Raw genomic sequence first — 14,757 nt, forward strand, 5'->3', positions numbered from 1 at the left:
AGACTCCCTTCATGGACCTCCATCAGGCCCAAGGCGGGGAGTCTTTTCCTCCCTGGTGAACAGGCAGGAGCCCTGGTGGTATAGTGGATAACCCGTTGGACTGCCAACTGCCAGGTTAGCGGTTTGAAACCACTAGCAGCTACACTGGAGAGAGATGGAAGTTTTCTGCACCCCATAAAGAGTTACAGTCTTAGAAACCCACCAGGACAGTTCTGCCCTGCCCTGTGGGGTCCCTTATGAGTCAGAATGGACTTTCTGGCAGGTTTCAGGGGCTAGCCTTTCAGAAGCAGGTTGTGGTACCTCTGGTGGACTTCTACCTCAGTGAACAGTCAAGCACATTAGCAGTACTATGCGTACTGCCCAGAAGTTCCACAGGCGCCGTGTGCTTAAGTACTCTCGAGTCAGTTGCAACTCTCTAGAGACCCTCTGTACAATAGAGCGAAACACCACCCCGACCCACACCATCCTCACAATTGCTCTGACACTTGAGCAACCACGGAGCCAATCCATCTCGCCAAGGGCATTGCCTCTTTCTGCTACCCTTCTAAACTTTCCCAAGCTGGTGCTCGAGAGCCTGACATTACAACATGCGGCCACCAGGTGGCAGATCTTGACCGATTCAAACAGAAGGGGGACTTGAGCCTCTGGGAGAAGGCTTACTGCCATAGTGGGGGTGAGGATGGCCGAGGGCTGGGCAGTGTAACTAGGACCACTGTGAACCAAGACGGGTGCAAGGACGCCTAACCACAACAAAGCTACCTCGTCAGATAGCCACAGCAGTGGAAGTTCAACTGACCAAAAGCAGGTCAAGGCCACCCACAGCCAGAAAGCCACGGCTGTTTTTCTTCTGTTTTTGAGTGGCCTCAGCAGGTAGGTGCCACTGAAAAGTGTGTGCTGGGGGAGGGAAGGGGAAAACCAACAAGGAGGAGCTGATACCAAGGGCTCAAGTAGAAAGGAAATGTTTTGAAAACGATGTTGACAACCTAGGTCCAAATGTGCTTGTCACGGTGGATGGATGGCTGGATTGTGATAAGAGCTGTAAGAGCCCCCAGTAAAAGGATTTTGAAAAGAAAAGTGTGGACTCCCTTATGTAGCACGCCTGCTAACACTCGGCTCCAAGTCCGTTTTTATTCTCCAGGAAAACCTCACACTGGGGAGTGATCCGCTCAAGCACTGTCAGAGGACACGTGCTCTTTTCCTATTCCAAAGGCTGAAAAGAAGTGGCCTGCTGGATACACCTAGGTACGCTCATCCTAACAGAGGGATTCACTCGGTGGTCCATTTTCTCTGGCATAGATCTGTACTTCCCATGATACGGATGGAAGCAGAGGGCTTAAAAGGTGCCATGGCTCTCTCTGATGGGCACAGGCTCTTCTTGCCTGGACGCAGCTCACAGCTGACCACAGGCTTGAAATGCAAAATGCCAAGCAGCCATCTTCCTCTGCAAGTTAGTTCCGTCAAGCGTTACCTCTCCTCTCTCGGCGTTCCGGGTGCCTCTCCTGGCACTTTTCTAAGGCAAATATCCTGGCTCCCAAGGTGCCGAGGGCAGCTCAGGTCTTCTACAGAAGGCTCCAACTCAAGCTACTGACTTACAAGCCTGTTCTGTCCTGGCAAATCCCAAACTCCTTTTAGCTTATTCAACCAAGTCTCAGCTGAAGGCCGCCCTTTGGACACACTGTCCTTGTAATAGCCCTATTGATTTCTATCCAACATGTACATCTATTTTTTTTGTTTAATATTTATTTTTATTATCATGTTCATGGTTTTTTTCCCCTACATTCTTTCCTCAATGGTATCGGGTTTTTTTAATTAAATCATTTTATTGGGAGCTTGTACAACTCTTATCATAATCCACACATACATCCATTGTGCAAGCACTTTTGTACATTTGTTTCCCTCGTCATTCTCCAAACATTTGCTTTCTACTTGAGCTCTTGGTATTTGCTCTTCATTTTTTCCCTCCCTCCCTGCTTCCCCTCTCCCCCATGAGCCCTTGATCACTTATAAATTATTTTTATTTTGTCATATCTTACATTGTCTGATATTTCTCTTCACTCACTTTTCTGTTGTGTGTCCCCCAGGGAGAGGGTTATATGTAGATCCTTGCAATCTGTTCCTCCTTTCTCCCCCACCTTCCCTCCACCCTCCTGTTATCACCAATCTCACCCCTGGTCCTGAGGGGTTCATCTGTCCTGGATTCCCTGTGCTTCCAGATCCTATCTGCATGTACATCTATTTTACGACCCTATGTAAAAGGGACATTTTGATCGCCATAGTACCTTCCGATAAACACAACCCTTTCAAATGCTCGTGTTCAATCTTTTCCACCCGCAAACTGTCCTTCCTTGAAGGGCACACCGCTGTGGGCCCCGGGCTGGGTGCAGCCTGTGGGCCCGGGTCCATAGGAATTATTCTTGGCTTCCTCAGCTTAGCTTTTGCCTCAGGCCACTCCACAGACAGTTTTTCTCTCCTCAGCTGCAGCCCACCCTACCCTTTGAGCCAATATGGGTCCTTTGGCATCTCCTCCCACCAGAGGGAACCTACGTACACTGTAGCTCAGAAGGAATCGCCATACCCGCACCATCCTCACCCCTGCTCTTAGGTTTCAGCCCGCGGTGCAACCGCTGTGTCAATCCATCTCGTCTGGTCCAGGGCCTGCCGCTCCAGATGACCAACACCAGAAGAACCGTCTAAGGATCACAAGTTTCACTACCTTCCTTCGCTTACAGAATCCCTTGCTTCCATGAATCCAGGGCCAGTGCAATGAATTCTACTTCCCAGATTTTTTTTTTTTACTGTGGTATACCGGAGCCCCGATGGCAGAGCTAACCAGTAATCTTAACCACCGGGTTGGCTGTTCAAACCCACCAGCCACCCCAGGGAAGAACGACGAAGCCGCCTACTCCAGGAAAGATGTACGGCCCCAGAAACCCTACAGGGCTTGGGCACCATGGCCATGGTCCTTTGTTTGTACTCTTGGACACTGGCTCTTGCAAGTTTCTCTTGTGCCCAAACCAGACCGGTCGTCACCAAGTCTGTTTCCGCCCATGGGCACCCTACAGGGACAGTGTAGAAGCGCCCCACCGAGCTCCACTGGACAGCTTTTCAAATGAGCACACATGGAAACCACCTGTGGAACTTGACATATGAAGGGTTCCCGGCCACCACGGGGGGAATTTCTGCTTTAACTGGCGTGGTGCGTGGTGCGTGGTGCGTGGTGCGTGGTGCGTGGTGCGTGGTGCGTGGTGCGTGGTGCGTGGTGCGTGGTGCGTGGTGCGTGGTGCGTGGTGCGTGGTGCGTGGTGCGTGGTGCGTGGTGCGTGGTGCGTGGTGCGTGGTGCGTGGTGCGTGGTGGTTCAATGTTTCCCAGGTGATTGTCCTCCAGCCAAGTCTGGAGCCCTGCTCTGAAACTTGAACCCGCAGGCGGTTCCTGATTCCGGTTCCGGTTCCGGCATCAGGACCACCGGGGCCTCCTTCAAGCAAGGCTTCCAGCTGGTTTATTTCCCGTTAGACCTGCCCCCTGCGAATTCACATTGCTTCCCTCGGATGTCCAGAACCAGAGCCTATGTTTTCAAGAGTCGAAGCGTCTGTAAGATTTACGGGGAGCTGCCTTTGTGCTGCAGCTCCGGGTTCCTCGGGCCTGGGACGGGGCCTGCCGCCTGCCCGCACCTGTCACTAGCTTCCTGGTCTTGATGAGCAAGGTCCAGTGCAGAGAAAAGACGACTGCGCCCTGGGACATACGGCCGTAACTTTAAATGGTGAGTCTCAGAGGGAAGCGCATGTGCTCTGACTCAGCGACCATTAAGAACCCCGAGGGCGGCCTTTTGGGGGATGGCAAGCAGATCTTCATAAACTAAAAGGGGGTTGCTTATTTGTGGCATGTGGAGTAAACTTAGATTAGCATTGCTATGACGTAAGTATCCCTTTTTGTGGCATCTAAAATAAATTCAAACTTCTAAAGCTGAGACAACGACTAGCAAGGGCCCCTGTTTTTTGGTTGTCTGTTTGTTTTTATTGCAATACAAGTGCCTTTGTTCTTCCAGTTGAAATATCTAAAACATGTGTAAGAATGGGTTTGCTTTTCTGAGTAACTGTATACACTCTGCCTCCCCCCCACCTCTTCCAGCATCAACAATCTTTCTATGCTTTAAATATTTTCCCCAAACAAAATATAAACAACTTGCCTGATATCCTTTAAGGACGGACTTCATTGGCATCGATGGTAGGCACTCGCTTGTTCTGGGGTACTAATATGTTTTAGAATACTTTGCAGACTTCCTTTGGATTCACTTTGTAAGATTCTACCCCAAATGTTTTCCTAAGTCCTGAACAAAGGTTTCTATGTTCTAAAATCTTCCTGCACATGGAATGGGTTCAACCTTGTTTTAACAACCTGCATGTTGAACCTGTGACTCTCCCACAAGTGCCGTGCGAGCTGCATGCCCTGCACTTGTTTCTGTGTGTGTACAGGGGAAATACAACGCTCATCACACTGCAGAGTCTAACGAGAATCACACCTGTGGCCTGCAGAATTAAACACATTAACTTCAGGAATCAGCCAGCGTGAGGAGCATGCGTCCAGTCGCATGAAGGCTCAACTAGAACATGCTATTGTTGTGAAAATGAAGTATCCTAACCAATAAATAAAACTTTGAAAAGATTTGATGCCTGAGATAGTTAAGGTTTATTATAACCAACAAAATTCCTGGTTTCGCAGCTCCACGTTTCATAGCAGCATAGTTTATTTAAAATCTAAATTCATTTGGCATTTTAAGCAGGTCATTTGGAGACTGTGATCTGACTTGAAATTCTTGAAAGTGAGCACTTTTGAATTCAAGATTGCAAGGTGAATTCATCGATTAGTGCAGGAGCAACTCTTTTTTACACTAAAATGATTTGCACCGACTCATAAATCCAATTATCGGTTATCATCTATTATGTATAACTTTCCCTGCATGGCTATTTCCCACTCATGAAGAAACAAATCCTACCCCCATCTCTTTTTGCCTCCTAGTGCTTTAGGGAAAATCATTGCATAAAGTCATGTGAATGCCAAACGGATAACTCTTACAAGGTATAATTAAAGTCTCTAGAGGGGGACTTGTAGCGTAGCCAGCTGCTAATTAAAAGGCTGGACGTTCAAGTCCATGCACCCAGGGGAACCTTTCAATAAAGGCCCAGTGATCTGCTTCTGAAACATCAGCCAGAGGAGACGTGCTGCCTCTGGAACACACGGAGTCACACCGCCTCAGTCTGTTCGATCCATCTATTCACAGTGGTTTCGAATTGGGCAGTTCCAACTTCTGGGAGGGAGACCGACAGGGGTTCCGAGTCCTGTGAAGAGTGACATCTCAGAAACTCAAGAGGGGCTGTTCTACCCGTCCTGTGGGGCTACTATGAGTCAGAATGGACTATATGGCAGTAGCATATGTATAGGTATCTATACATGTGTCTATACCTATATGTGTGTGTATATAGGCGATATGAATGTCTATGTATAAATAAAGGGGCACAGTGGTTTCGAGTTCAGCTGTTAAGTGGCAAGGAGTAGTGGTTCAAAACCAACAGCCGCTCTGAGGGAGAAACACGGGACTTTCTTCTCCCATAAACAGTGACCTTCACAGGGACAGTTCCACCCTGCCAGTAGGGTCGCTATGAGTCATAGTGGACTCAATGGCAGCGAGGGGTGTGTGTGTGTGTAAATAAAGGTAAGGGCTCTGGTGGCATTGTGGTTTCACATTGGGCTGCTAACCACAAGGTGAGTGGTTCGAAACCACCAGCTGTTCCGCTGGAGAAAGAGCTTTCTACTCCCACAAATAGTTACAGCCTCAAAACCCACATGGACACTTCTGCCCTGCCCTACAGGTCACCATGAGCATGGACTTACTGGCAGTGAATTTGGTTTGGTTGAGTTTATGCATAAAGGAGTTTATATACATCTGTATACACATATATATGTTGTGTGTATATGTTTGTATAAGAAGTTGGCCCAATTCTCTAAGTCACTTGGATTGTATCTCCCAGGTGATGTGGAAGCCTGGCTCTCTTTGGAAAGAGTTGTCTTTAGGTGCAGAATCTGTGGGCCCCCTGACATCGCAGAAAGCACATCTCAATAGACAGGGACTGATTCCAACGCAGACGGGTGCTTACCTGTGCCACTGGTCTACGACAGCCTTGGACGGCAGCCTCCACATCATTCTGGGTTTGGGCTGTCCCGTAGCCGAGCAGTTCAGTAGTAACCTGTCCCCCAAATTCACCTCCGTCCACCTCTGGGATGCAGCCTCTATCCTGGGCGCCGTCTCTCGCTCCTCTACCACAAGCGTCACCACCCTTCGCTCTGAGCCCGTGCGGCTGGTGGCAATGCACTCGTAGGTGCCCCCGTCGGAAGAGGTGACCTGTCTGACACTCAGCGTTCCATTTGAATGTAAGGAAAACTTAGAGCTGATCTGTCGCAAGGGTTTCACTTCAGTGCCATCTGGGAGGACCCAGTACACGCTGGGCCGAGGGGTTCCTCCAGCCGTACAGGGGAGGGTCAGACTTTCACCCTGAGGCCCCGTGAGGACTTGCCGTCTCTGTTCTAGAATAACAGGTGGAGCTGCGATGACTTGCATCTTGACCAGCAGGGAGTCCCGGCCAGCCAGGTTGCTGGCCGTGCATTTGTAAACGCCACGGTCGTAAATGCTGACGTTGTCCACCACCAGTGTTCCATCGGACCGCACCTGAGCCCGCTGGCTGCCTTCATATGGGTCGGACAGGACAGTCTGGTTTGCCAGGACCCAAGAGATCTCGGGGCTCGGCCTGCCTTCGGCTCTGCACTTCAGTGCCGCAGTGCTTCCCGAGTGAACCATGATCTCTTGGGGCCGTCTCTCCAGGATCCTGGGCGGGTAGGACACCACAGACAAGGTGACGTGAAGGCGGTCGGTGCCCAGAGGATTGGTAGCTGAGCACAGGTACTGTCCGCGGTCCTGAATGCCCACGCTCTGGATGGACAGAGTGCCGTTGGGATGCACCTGGAACCTGCTGGGCTGTCTCCTTTTAGACAAATCAAGTCCTGATAGGAAGGGAAACAATAGTTACACGCCTTCCGCGTTTAGTTAAAAGAAATCATAATTAGTTCACATGGTCACAGCAAGAAGAACATTATCTTTTGGGTATAGAACTGCTTAGAATAAATATATTTACAAGTAAAATGAGGGCATTTGGCATCAGATTGCTGAAATTATTCCTAGAAATTCTTATCCGCTTAGTTTAAAAGCCAGATGTGTGAACACAATGACCTTTCTATTGTTACCATAGCCCCTGGTGCTTGAGTCTACAGCCTTAAAACATGCTCTGAATAGATGCTCTTGAAACACCTGGATGAGCAAAAGATGCCCATGCCCAGTGAGGACGTCCGTCCCGGGTGCAGTATCTCCGAGAAACTGGAAACTGGCCTTGAGTCTCGGGACGTGTGACCCTCACAGAACAGAAGCTCTCCCCAGTGTTGTGCCTCAAGAAGACTCGGGAACGTGAAGCCAATTAAAATACCTGACGAGACTCTGGTCCAGTGGACGGTGGGCGCCGGGTTGCCAGTGGCCTGGCAGGGAAGGAAGGCATCGGACTCGGCCGGAACGGTGAAACTCGCCGCGTTTCCTCCCACAATTCTGGGCTTTTCGAGGGGGCTCCGAGGCAGCACCCCAAAGAGGAGGAGCTCAGAAGTGGTCGTCTTTGTGACTTGTATCTTCCCAAAGCCCCTCTTCTGGGTCGTCTGCGGTCCATCCCACTTCGACACAGGAGTGGGGGTCCCTGGAGAACCAAACGTGGTCAGCACGCGCACTTCCGGTTCGGTTTTATTTCCGGGGATTTCTGGATAGGACTTGGGCCAGAACTGGTTTTCTGACCAGGGGGCGGGAGTCCGTTTAGAACTCCGTGGTTTCACCGTGAGTAAGACCGGGGTTGGAGCGGACTGTAACCTGTCAGAGTAGGAAGGGGTGGGTCCGATGGTGAACCTGGCGTTTGGGGGGACCTCGGCTGACTCTGCAGTCCCGGCTACTGGCGAGTGTGAATCAGCATCCCCCCTGGAGGGCTCTGACAGCTCGGTCACTGCATTTGTCATCCTGAAAGTGGGAGTCGCCACATGGTCCGTGGCGGAATGTCGAGGAACGGGATGAGTGGGAACTGGCATGGGGGTGGCAGGACTGCTCAGGAGTGGGGGCCCCGTGGAGTGTCTAGTCTCCCTGGTTGTGGGTCCCCGGGGATGTTGGTGGGGCAGCTTTGCCTCAGGAGCTGTTGTGCTCTTCCGAGGCTGAGATCGCTGCGGGCCTTGTGCTTCAGCTGCGTCCGTCGGACGGAGAGTTCTTGAATGGAGACCCACCTTGCTTGCGATGCCTTTTGGACTTGCTAAGGGAGGGTGAGTCGCAGCAAAGGCACTGGGTGGGGTCAGATCTGTGATGTTTGACCCGTCCCTGTGCTTCTGAGGCTCCGACCGTCTTTGTTCTCTCTGGGCCTCGGGTCTGACGGTCGGGATATCACCGACGACAGACGCAGAGGCCATTGGAGGAGTTCTGCGCGTGGATTTGAGGTGTGTGATGTGTGACGCCTGGCTTCTGGTGCTAGCCACTGGAGAGTCAAGGGGCGTGAAGGGCCGCTGGGTGGCCGGCAAGGGACGGCTGGCACTTTGCACTGCAGAGGTCTCGCCAGGAGTTTTGGCCTGTGCCGCCAGAGCTGGAGTGGACACCCCCGGTGGGGAGGGGGTTGCTCTATGCAAAGGGGAGACTTGAGCAGGGGGGCGTTGGGGAAACGCTGTGCTTTTCTGTGCATCGAGCTGCTGCTGTTTCTTTGGCCACTCTTTTGGGGAATAGTTATTTACAAAGGCATGATGCCCGGGGAGTGTCCTTGGAAATCTGGTCGTGGCTATGATACGAGGCATGGATGGTTTCGTGATGGGCTCTGGAAGGGGTGCTATCTTCCAAGAATCTCTTTCAACTTCACGGGAGCTCGGCTCCTGGGGCTCATGCGTGGTCACTGAATGAGTAGCTCCCACATAGAGAGCTGTGGGGCCCCGGGTCCTAGCTGCACCAGTTGGAGTCACTCGGGCGCCTTTACCACGGAGATACTTTGCTGCGGGCGTCGTCGTTTCAAGAGCTCCAGCTTCGTTGACAGCAAGCAGCGGTCCACTCTGGAGGGGCGTTGCAGGCTCTTCGGAGGTGGTGGTGGCAAAGTCGGTTTGAGGGGGGCCGACTGGGGGAGGAGCCGGAGAAGACCAGACGGCTGTAGCAGAGGCAAGCCTCTCTGTGGGCGAGCAGGATGGGCAAAGCATGCTGCGCTCTTCGGGAGCCTCTCCGAATCTTGGTCTCACGAAGCCATACCTGTGCCGCCTGAGAGCTGGAGTTCTATAGGGGCTTACCAGCCGCCCCCTGCCCCAAATTCTCCTCCTCCTCCCAAAGCGTCTGGAGGGTGCCGCGTTCACTGTAGTATTTCTAGGGGTCTCGAGCCGAGATCTGGCAGCGGCGTGTGGATCTGCAGAGAGGGTAGAGGCGCTAAGTCTTTGAGTAGCATGAGGGTAGAAATCCTTGCTCCTGGGTTCGCTGGCTGCCCTGGCAGGTGTCGGATGAGCCTTCGGAGTATTCACCGATGCCAAGAATTCTCCAGATGTGCTGTTAGCGTGGCTAAGCGTTTTGCTGTTGACATAGCTGGTCACCCGTAGCAGAGAGACGGCGTGGGAGGTTGCATTGGGGGTGTCCTGCATCCTGCTGGATGTGGTTGGATTTCTATTCATTGACTCCGTGGTCGTTTGCGCAGCAGCCTGTGGGGTAAACTCCAGAGGATTTCCAGGCGGCAGGATCGGTGGACTCACAACTGGGGAGACATTGGTGCCAGAAGTCATGACGCCCAGCTCGGGGTCTGGGGAGGTGGCTGTGGGATCAGCAGCCATGGTTCTTGCTGGAACCATCAACTCCTCATCTGGAGGGAGCACCCCAGAGCCTTCGCCCTCGCCAGGCAGTTTCTGGGGTGGGGGGACTGATGGGATTGGCTGTGCTGTGCTGGTCTCTGGTTTCTCCAGGGCCGCAGTCTTTTTCGCTTTCCCCAGAAGCACAGCCCAGTGCTGCGGGTCGATTCGTCGCGCAGAGGGAAGAAACGGTCTCCTGTGCTCCCGAAACCGTCCGTTCCTGAAATCTCCACGCCGACGTGGTGCTGACTCCCGGGGGCTGTGCTCCTGATGTGGGACCGGTACTGCGTTTCCCACCACCGCCTCCACCGGCGCCGATGTAAGGAGTTGTGCGGCTGGTGGCTCCGTCGGGTGAGCACCGGGACTCGGGCCATCAAGTCCAGAGCCGTCCACTTCTCCATCAGGCTCCGCCGGCCTCCGTCCTTCTGTCTGGACCGAAACGCGGACCGTCAACAGATCAACCCCTGATGGGTTGGCAGCCACACAGAGATAAAGGCCCTGGTCTTCCTGCGCGACCCGCATGATTCTCAGTGCACCGTGGTCACCGATGTGCTTGTCTCTCGAGGACTGAGCGAGCACGGTGTTTCCCGGAAGAACCCAGCTGACGGAGGCATCGGGGCTCCCATGAGAAGGGCACGGAAGCTCGAGCGTGTCCCCGAGGACGACCGTGTGGTGAGCCCCGATTTCATGACGGGCTCCGACGGGGGGCTCGACCACAGTGACCCGGTAGGTGATCACATCTGCGTCGCCGTCATTGGAGCTTACGCAGTGGTACAGGCCCGTATCAAAACGATCCGCCCTCAAAAGCTCCAATTTCCCACTCTTGTCTATCAGGATCCGGCCGTCCTCACTGACGTAAGGGGCTCTCACTTTACTCCCATCCGTCAGAAGCCACTCCAAATGTGGGGTGGGGTCTCCTCGGCCCGGGCAGTCCAGCTCAATCGCCCCACCAACCAGAACAGTGCGTTCCAGCTTCCTCTTGGTATCGCTTGAGATCATGGTCCATCGGTATGTTCCCGACTTGACCTGCTCCCTCGGCAAAGTGACGTGAGCATCGCTTGAGTAGCGGATATGCAGGGTGTTAAGGGTCGTCGCAGCTCTGTTGAGTTGCAAGGAAACACAATCTTGCATTAACCAAGAGGGATCTGCGTTGAGATGTGCCTCGATGTTGGTGAAAATGCCTTCGGCCTTAGAAGGCACCTGCTTATACTTGTATCCAAGCTGGGACGTTTCCGGGATTGAACGTCCCCTTTCTAGAATCAGCGGAGAATCACTGTACAAAGCCAGAACCTGCCACACTGGCTGAATGTGGCCGAGCTCTATGTTGCACACCAGACCCGTAGAAAGTGATGTGTGGAGCATGATGGAGGCATCCTGCTCAGTGAATGCAGCGGATGATGTTCTGGAGGGTTTCTGGACCCTGCAGCCCATGTTGGCTTCATTTCCAGACTGGTCTGTCATATTCAAGGTGAGGGAACCCAAGGGGGCCATGAAGTCTTGGGGAGAGAGGAAGGCAGAAGTGGTGTCTTCCAGAATGGTCAGGTTCTTTGGTTTCAGGGCTGAGTCAATAGTTGGCTTGACACACTGGAAAGCTGCAGCTGGGACTGTAACCAAGGGCTTGCCTTTGGCGGCCTTGGGGTTCATGCAAAGCGGGCATTGCTGGGGGCTGGGGGCACTTCTGTCTCTTTTGCACTTGATTACATCTGGGTGGGGGGAAATCACAATGGAGTTATTATTAGTTGAAACTTTTATATGAATTTGCACTGAGCATTTTGAGACAAATTGTTTTTGCTAGAATTTGAAACATTTGGGGGCAAAAAATCATGCTTAATAGAGAGCTTTTTGCATTCTTTGTCTTTCAGTTGATTTCTTAAAAATGTACCCACACACACGCATATTTATTTACAGGAGTGAAACAGGCCATTACAATTTCTGTTTGTAAGGGGTTCAGAAGTCAGATGGAGAGGCCACTAGACTTCAGCACCCGAAACTTAGAGCAAAAGAACATTTGTGGTTAAAATTCTGAAGGATAGTTCTGGAAGAGAGGGTCTTCTTCCTTCTTGGTTTTTGTTTGGCTTTTGCATTTTGTTACATACGTAAAACAAATCACCCTTGAATGGCACACACAATTGCTTCTGTGGAATGCTTACAGGTGTGGCTGGTCTGTGCGCACTCTCTCACCTTCAGAACAGCCTCCTGAAGGAAACTCCCATGTACAGGTTCAGAAAACAAGCCAGAGAGGTTCAAACACGAAACTGAAAAAAGAATGGAGTTGATTCTGACTCAGAGCGACCCTAGAAGGGCAGAGCAGAGCTGTCCCTGTGGGCTTCCGAGACTGTAACTCTAGATAGCAGTAGAAAGTCTGCTCGTCTTTCTCCCTTGAAGTGGCTGGTGATTGTGAACTGCTGGTCTTGCAGTTAGCAGATCACGTGCAACCCACTACACCACCTCTAGCCGAAGCAGATGATATGCGACAACATGTGACAAAGCCCAGTCTTTCTGATACCTAATCTGTGTTTCTGTGCTTTGTGCTCCAGTAAGATCACATTTGGATGTGAATAAGCAGTATTAAGGGGGTGGCGGGTCAGGCATTCTAGCAGAGAGGCTGCCTTCAATCAAGAAGGAGCAAATGCGAAGCTACTGCTTATCAGCCTATCTACTATCGAGGTCTGGACACTAGTTAGAGAACTGCTGTTTCCATCTCCCTCAACTCTTCCCCCATAGAATTCTGTGTTCTTTGATCGACAGCAGAGCAAAGCTGCAGCTTTGGCATCTGGGAAGCTCAGCTCATGTTGCTTTGAGCTTGAAGAACAAAAAGAAGTCTGCAGGGACCAGATCAGGGCTGTCGCGTGGAGCAGGGAAGGTTTCACAGCGAGCCCTTCGCCGAAGGAGCTGGGACATTGTCGGGATGCAAACAAATCCTCAGCTCACCCTTTTTGGCTTTTCCCCCTAACTGATGCTTTTCAGTTGTCCTAAAACTTCCTAATAAGCCTTTGTGGTCATTTTGAGTCCTTCCAGAAAATCAATCAAGATTAGCATTTGGGAATCTAATTAAAACAAACAAAAACCTGTTGCTGCAACCTTCTAGCGCAGCGGTTCTCAACCTTCCTCACGTCGCGACCCCTTCATACACTTCCTCATGTTGGGGTGACCCCAACCATGACATTATTTTCGTTACTACTTCATCACTGTCATTTCCGCTACTGTGAAGAATCAGTGACCCCTGTGAAAGGGTCGTTCGACCCCCAAAGGGTTCACGACCACAGTTAAGAACCGCTGTTCTAGTGGACTTGCCTTGGATTTCACTAGCTCAGCCGATTGCCCACCCCTGGAAGCCACTGTTTGGTTTGGGCCATTGTTCTTTTTGGAGGACCCCGATGAAAGGAGTCATGGAAATCATTTGTCAGCAGCCATAACTGGGTGTTGCAGCAGGAGCATCAATGAGCTTTGGCAGTGTCTCGTTGAGGGAACTGGTGTAAGCCACCCATTGATTGCAGGTGCATGCCCAAACACATTGATTTGGAATAAACGCGTGCATGTATGAACTGGGGGCACAGGAGCGAGCCTTTTGAATGACCCTCGTAGATGCCGGACCCTGCTCCAAAGTGCCCCTGGGAGGCTACAAACCTCTCGCCCTCCGGTTAGCCCTCAAGGGCACCAGCTCTCTCCACCTCAGGACATTGTCTCTTCCCGTGTAGGTTCTCTACGTCACACCCATTGGCTGCCTGACATGCTGTCTTCTACCAAGGCCTGACCACGGGTTGCCCACCCTTGAGGGCCCAGCGTAAGGAACATTTCCTCTGACTTGGCTCCACGCTTTACGTTCCCCTGGTCCGTTGTCCCTCACCATCCACTCCTAGAATACTTTGTTTGCTGAGTGTCTTCCCCTGAGACCCTGAGCTGCATTACAACAGGGACCCCACTTGTCTATCCCTGTGTGGCCTGCCTCGGTCCATAGGGCTCAGGAAAGATCAGTGGGAGACAGGAAAGATGGAAGGAAAGGCAGGCAGGCAGGCAGGAAGGAAGGAAGGAAGGCAGGAAGCAGTGAGCTTCTGTTCATGAGAGAGAAACCGTTCAGCAGCAGAGGGTGGGAATGTAGAACTCAAAGACTGAACTAGGTGCACATGTTGAAACTGTCGAATGGGTGTATGTCTGACTACGTGTACTCTCAACAGCAGCAGCTATGTGTACATACACACCACACACACACACACACACGTCATCGAGGAGCCATGTGCTCAGAGGCATAAAGTTGTCCAGGAAGGCCACATTCATACAATCATCTAAACTGGACTTAAGACATAGCTGTGGGAAATGGACAAGCAGGATTTAAAGTTTCCATCTGGAAAGGCTCCCGGGCCCGTCTGACTCGCAGCGGGCCCACAGGACGCAGGTGATCTGCCCCAGAAGGCTTTTGAGTGGCTCTTTGCCGAAGCGGACTGGCGGCCACGTCTTTCTCCCCCAGAGTTACCACAGTACCACAAGAGCTCCTTCAACGGACTAGTGGTCCACCCCTAACTCTGAGCACAGGACTTATCCTGTCCCACCGAGGTCTCGTGACACCAGCTTCTCTGCTGGTTCTAACCACAGCACAACGGCTTTGATCTTTAACTGCCTGCTTTGTCCATGTTTTCGTCAGGATCGACTCGATAGCAGCGAGCTCTGGGGATGTCTGGAAATTCCTCTCAAGCTAAGAATACAAAGCACACAACAGGCCATCGAGTGAGGGCGCTTTGCAAACTCACATCTTTAAGAACGCTAACCAATGTGTGCTAGGCCGATGGCTACGTGTGGTTTAAGGGTGGACAGAGGAGGCAGCCTGCCAGCCTG

The 14,757-nt window shown here is 52.0% G+C and overlaps 1 protein-coding gene across 4 annotated transcripts in view; it reads right to left on the bottom strand.

The window, feature by feature from the left end:
- Positions 1-14,757, bottom strand: part of IGSF10 (immunoglobulin superfamily member 10) — a 34,743-nt gene that overhangs the window by 3,937 nt on the left and 16,049 nt on the right. For 2 of the 4 annotated variants that reach the window (XM_075555941.1, XM_075555940.1), the window contains exons 6-7: positions 7,527-11,630; positions 6,150-7,050 (exon numbers count right to left, since the gene is read on the bottom strand). In XM_075555941.1, coding sequence (XP_075412056.1) covers positions 6,150-7,050; positions 7,527-11,630 — 5,005 coding nt within the window. Of the gene's footprint in view, positions 1-6,149; positions 7,051-7,526; positions 11,631-12,108; positions 12,183-14,757 lie in introns of all 4 variants that reach the window. The other 2 variants (XM_075555942.1, XM_075555943.1) reach the window with 2 other exon arrangements.

The sequence above is a fragment of the Tenrec ecaudatus genome, chromosome 8, assembly GCF_050624435.1.
Source record: "Tenrec ecaudatus isolate mTenEca1 chromosome 8, mTenEca1.hap1, whole genome shotgun sequence".
NCBI lineage: Eukaryota > Metazoa > Chordata > Mammalia > Afrosoricida > Tenrecidae > Tenrec > Tenrec ecaudatus.